Consider the following 6,000-nt stretch of genomic DNA (forward strand, 5'->3'; position numbering starts at 1 on the left):
AAATTCCCCAGTGGCCCGTCCTCTCGACGTGTGAGTCTCTGGCCCCGATTGAGCATCGGCTACCCGGGGTCCTGCAACCAAATATTGTGGAACGAGCCCGGTTGATATCGTAATAGGACCAAGAGGTTGGTGTTACGGCTTTTCCATTCGGTCGGATACCACTGCACCATGCTTACCTCGCCCGATTTTGAGTTTAGCCTGCAGGTGTACCCGACACTACGGCACAATGGTCTGTCTGCACGAGGCGGCCGTTGCTGGAGTCAAAATATTGCAGCATTGCTATGGCCCCACCAGTGACACCGACTACACCAACCAAGAGGAGAGCGGTCGGCTCTTCAGGCAACCTCAATGACCTGAATCAGATATTTCTCAGCATCTCGGAACAGTATAGTTTGGGGTTGTCTCTCCCAGATACCATCAGATCCCCCGCAAAATCTAGAGAATTGGGCGACCCTGCTGAACTCATTTACAACCGCTTGAGGTTTCATTGCCACAAGAACAATATTCATGTCATGCTGGAGCGTTTCCGCGAGAGTGTCATAGCAGAATCCAAGAAATGGGTCGAGAAGCCCAATGCAGAATGGCATGTCACCCCTTCCGTCAGTGGGCTGCCCAAGGCCTCCAACCACCAGCAGCGGCAAGATCTCAAGAGGCTGCTCCTCAAAGTGCTTGATGAATGTCGCCCAAAGGTCGAGCAACCGAACCGGCGGCCTTTTGTTCGATCTCAGAGCAACCCTCTGTATCAACTTCCGGGCACCCCCGGGAAGCAAGAGCCGCAACAGCCGTCCTCTGATCCTTCCCAGATACCATCTCAGTCTAAACGACTGTCCGATGAGCGGCATGGCAGCACGCCTCCGAAGCGAACTAAGAGCGCCGTCTCAGAGAATAGCAGCCGCTCCATCTCTGACATTGGTGGTGAAGTGACATCACCAGGCAAGGCAATCTCCCCACTCTATTTCAGCAAGCCGCAAAACCGTAGCATGTATGGCCTCTCTACAAATTCAAGCGAGGAAACTGTGTCGTCTTCCCACAAATCTGCCGTCTTTTCCTTCGCTCATAAGTCACCTGGATCTCAGGAAACACAAACCACCGTCGAAGCTAGCACACAGGAAAAGAAGAGGTTTCCACCCGAGGTAAGCTGTATCTACGAGGCTTCGGAATATTCCATGAACGCCAGTTCGGTTCAGGCATCTCATGAATCATTCAAGAAGTTGGAGAGCAAAGCTGGGGTGCAAAATGTCAACGACGACGGTAACTCCGTTGCACGCACCAACTACTCATACTCCGAATCCAGTATGCCGCTGGACCACGACGCTAAACTGGCAAGCCTCGATTCACCAGTCCCAACCGCTTCACCCAGTAAACCTGGTGCCGCCAAAAAGAGCGTCGAGGAACGTCTCGAGGATGTGTGGCGTAAGTTCCATTTCTCGAAAATACTTTCAAAGTCATTACTGATTGTCTAGCCCAAATACCATCATGTCTGGATGACGCTCCCATGGCAGTTATCTGGGAAATTGTGCGCGTGTTCTTGCATTGTGGCGTTTCCATGAGTGCATTCAATTTCAAGTATAATGCATCCTGGATGAACCAGGACATTCTTTGGCAAACTTTCAAGAAGCACCCTCAGCTCCAAGAAAAGCCTCTCCCCGAACGCTGCCAGCCCGATGCTTGGGCTGCTGCGACGATGAAGAATTTTCAGAGCCATGGCGAAGTTGTCGTGCTGTCGGCATTAATCGATTTCAGCAGTCTCAGCACTGGGCCATTGCTTCGTGTCGCACTTCAACCGCTGCGACTCGATTTATCGCATAGGCTTAGTCGACGGTTTGGCTCGGACAGGTTCTTTGAGATTTTGGTACCCTCGCTTGAGTCCAATAACAGCATCAGTGCGATCAGAAATATCGGTAAGCAGGGCGTTGAATGCGTCACCCAGTGGCTACTGAATGCCTCTCATTGCTTCTTGGGTAGGATCTGGAGGCCGTTTTTTGTCCGTTTCATTCGGGATAGTGCTTCCAGGAAGCCTACCAGGAATGAGAGTTTCGGGCCAGACCCAAAGCCAATCATGAGGGATCGGGTCTACCTCTTCGCAGAAACCGGCAACAACTTTCGTTTTACAACTACGCCAACCCTTCCGCCCAAGGATGAAGACATGAATAAGCACACGAATATGGACCGACGCGGGTTGCTCGACTGGCATCTCCAGACTGCTAATAATGAAAAACAACCATACCTCAAGTTGTTTTCCCGAATCGCGTTAGGCCTCAGCCGTACCCGCCCGACCGTCATACTCCAGCCAGACCAGATCCGTCACAAGGAGCATGATCTCTTATCGCCCTCAGGAAAGGTCATGAATGACGGTATAGGCCGCTTGTCGGCGAGTCTCGCTCGGAAGATTCGCGATATCTTGGGCTTGATTGACATCCCTGCTGGTTTTCAGGGCAGGATCGGAAGCGCCAAAGGTTTTTGGATACGCGATGTTACTGATGACAGCGGCGAAGATTGGATCGAGACTTACCCTTCACAGAGGAAATGGCATTGCAGTTTCATGGACGAAGACCATCGGACATTTGAAGTTCGAAGCGAGAGCAGGGAGCTCATGCCGGCTAGTCTCAACACCCAATTCCTTCCGATTATCGAAGAACAAACGCTCGATAGGCAGGCCATGAAAAGCTACATCGGAACCGTCCTTTCCCAGACTCTCACTGGCGCAATCGAAGAGCAGCGAATGGCTCTTGAGGACCCTGTCCAATTTCGGCTTTGGGCGCACAATAATGGTTCTCAGCGAGCAGAACGCCTACGAGATGGAGAAGTCTCTTTCGTGGGAGGACTGCCTCGGTCCAAAAATGACCAAATGGCCTTCCTCGTTGATGGTGGGTTTCATCCCAAGAAGCAAAAGTTCCTGTGGGAACTAGGCTGGGAGCTGCGAAAGGAAAAGTGTGAAGAACTGAAAGATCGACTGAACATCAAAATCGGTCGCTCTGCATACGCATACATGGTCATCGACTTCCAGGGCGTTCTGAAAGAGGATGAGATCCATCTGGGGTTTTCGTCGAAATTCAAAGGTAATGATTTCTCCGAGACATTCCTGCACGGCATGGATGTCTTAGTTGCACGATCTCCAGCCCATTTCGTGAGCGATATTCAGAAAGTCAAGGCCGTGTTCAAGCCGGAACTCGGCTCGCTCAAGGATGTTGTAATATTCCCTAGCACAGGAAACCATCCCCTCGCCGACAAGCTCTCAGGTGGCGATTATGATGGAGACATTGCGTGGGTTTGCTGGGATCCTGCAATTGTCAACAATTTCACCACCGCCCAGGTTCCGTCGCGCCCGGATTTTTTCAAGGAAGGCATTCTATCCCAGCAGACCGACACGTTTGGCGATCTAGTTAGGGAACACGGAGAGCTAGCAACCTCAGTGTTCTTCGAAAACAGCTTCCGTTTCAACATGCGGCAAAACCTTCTCGGGAAATGTACTAATTACAAGGAAGCCCTGTGCTACTCCAGGAAATCGTTCTCCGATAAGGTCGCCGTTCGGCTGAGTGCCCTGCTTAGCGATCTTGTTGATCAGGCCAAGCAGGGAATTGTCTTTACCGGACCGGATTGGACTAAGTTTAAGAAGTCTTGCATTGGACACCTTCGGGAGCCGCCACAGCCAGCTTACAAAGCTGGCCAGTGGATCGGTGAAGGGGAGCCCTACCACCTAGTCGACTACCTTAAGTTCAGCATCGCGAAACCGATCATAGAGCAAGAGCTGAAGAACTTCCACTATGCGATCAACGGACAGGGTGAGGCCGGCGTCGACTTCTACGACGAAGATCTCACACGTCCGTTTGATTCCCTCGACGAAAAGCGCCGCACAGAGCATCCAAAAAACCCTCTTCTGGTCCCCCTGATGGCGCAACTACACAGCGACATCTACCACATCCACATGGAATGGGACAGACTCAACATGCTAGCACGCAAAGAAGATCTCGGCTTCTATGTGCGAATCAACCAGCTCTTTGAAGACTTCCGCGCCATCGCCCCGAAAGCCTCGTTTGAACTAGCCAGCTACTTGCTAACACAACTCGGCCCTGCAAACCCCGATTACTCGAACTGGGAATTGCTCAAGGCGTCAACGCTCTTCAAGAAATACTACTACAAGGGCAGTTTCGTGTGGTGGATCGCGGGGCGTCAGCTGCAGTTCCTGAAAGCGACCGCGCAGGCGAGGAGAACTGATAGCCCTGTAGCTTTCGTAGTAGCGCCCGTGTGGGCGGTGCTGAGGCCGGATATCAAATCTATTCGTACTGTTGCGGCCAGTAACGAGGGCCGCGAGACGGCGATGGTTACCGAGGATACGTTTGATTCATATGATACTCTTGAGATTTCTGCGGATGACGACGCGTAGGGGGTGTGTGATTTGTTAGTCTCATCATCTTTATCGAGAAAAGACAAAGAAGAATGGGAAGGACACCACTCTAAAGGGACGGATGCATCGTTGTGCGAATATTGGACAGCGGTGAGAATTGCCTCGTGGCAGTCTGAGCTCCATGGCGAGCGGCGGCAGGGTTTCAAGTAGGGAACACGCTGGCTTAGACATCCAAAGCATCCTTCACATAATACAACTGGACTCAGACGGTCGTATCGCGGTTGAGTCTTGGAATTGGCCGGCGTGTGTGGAATTTAGCTGGGTCACGGCTTATGTCAACACAGTCATCTGAGCCTTGCAAATAACACCACGCCTGCTGAAATTCCTCCCCGTCTCTGGACGCAGCCGGTATACCGGACGACGGGTCCGAAAACAGAGTGTTCGGCGGAGATGAAGACGAAGGCGGATATTTCGGTGTTCATTGAGAAGGGACATTATTTCATTATCTTCATATTTGTTGGTCGTCTTTGATTTACAATACAAACCTTGTTGAGAGTTGTTGGTGTATTGGAGGATATTCCCTTTTGTTTCATGCATTTCTTCAGACTTACATTTTTACATCGAACCCTTTACCACCCAAAACGTCCCTCCTGACTGGCTTTTCTATTACTACTGATCCTGGCAGCGAGTATGTGGTCAGCCGCTCTGGGACTCGTGCGGCGCTTTCCACTTGTGGATGTCACATATCCTCTGTTGTCCCGAATTTCGTATGCCGGTATAGTTCTAGATCATGAGTGTCTATAGTGGAGTGGCAGAGCGTCTCCAGGGGAAAGGAGTCGAGTGTATGCTCCTGGTCAAAGTCACCCCTCCAAACGCGCTCATAGTTCTAAGAGATCGTCCGATTCCAACCCTTGTCCTGTTTTGGGGGAGCGATTACTGATCCACCGGTGTCTTGCCCTTTTCCTTTCCATCCGTGGACGCTGATGTCGCATTCCGCCATTGTCGGCCTTTTCCAGTGCAAGCATCTGCTCCCAATCGGGCGAGAGATAGACCAGTACCGTGGATATTCAATGGCTGCTTGTTCGGTTTCACCGGCGTTATTAGCACCTTCTTAACGTCGACGGGCAGGGCCCGTCGAGCGCCCGGGTTTTTGATACGCTCTATGGAGCATCGGTCCGCGAGCGAAGCCACGTCGCCATCAAACAAAAGGCTGAGTAAATCTCTGACGCAGATCTTCCGCAACCACGTCACCACCGCCTCGCGATACGTGTTTCGTCCTCAACCGACTGTATATTCCACAATAAGTAAGAGTTAGAGCGCCATATCTTCAAACTCCTCCGGGCCGCTCTAGAGCTTTGCGATCAGCTAAAGTAGGCAAGATAATTTCAGTCAGGTTGTAGAAGAAGGGAGGCGGTGAGAAATAACTCAAACGGCGACGAATTGATCGACATCATCACGACATTCAACAGAACCAGCATGCACTCTCCTCCATTACAGTTATAAGATGACAACCAGACCAATGACCCGCCCTCGCGATCAGACCCGTCCAGGACTACTCACCGCAGAGCATCCTGAGGCCTCAATAGTTCCCGAGTGGTGAAGACCGTCTACACCTCGCTGTCCGTGAATGAAACCAGCCCCCTTCTCCGACGTGG

At 51.6% G+C, this 6,000-nt stretch overlaps 1 protein-coding gene across 1 annotated transcript; it reads left to right on the top strand.

The window, feature by feature from the left end:
• Nucleotides 1–281: 281 nt before the first annotated feature.
• BCR38DRAFT_344486 (RNA dependent RNA polymerase-domain-containing protein) lies at nt 282–4,384 on the top strand (the record flags this gene model as incomplete). The annotated part of the gene is made up of 2 exons (XM_040856108.1): nt 282–1,413; nt 1,464–4,384. 2 exons carry the CDS (start codon nt 282–284, stop codon nt 4,382–4,384), a joined length of 4,053 nt encoding a protein of 1,350 aa, XP_040715069.1.
• Nucleotides 4,385–6,000: the final 1,616 nt, after the last annotated feature.

This window comes from Pseudomassariella vexata (assembly GCF_002105095.1).
Source record: "Pseudomassariella vexata strain CBS 129021 chromosome Unknown BCR38scaffold_8, whole genome shotgun sequence".
In the NCBI taxonomy this organism is placed as follows: Eukaryota; Fungi; Ascomycota; class Sordariomycetes; order Amphisphaeriales; family Pseudomassariaceae; genus Pseudomassariella; species Pseudomassariella vexata.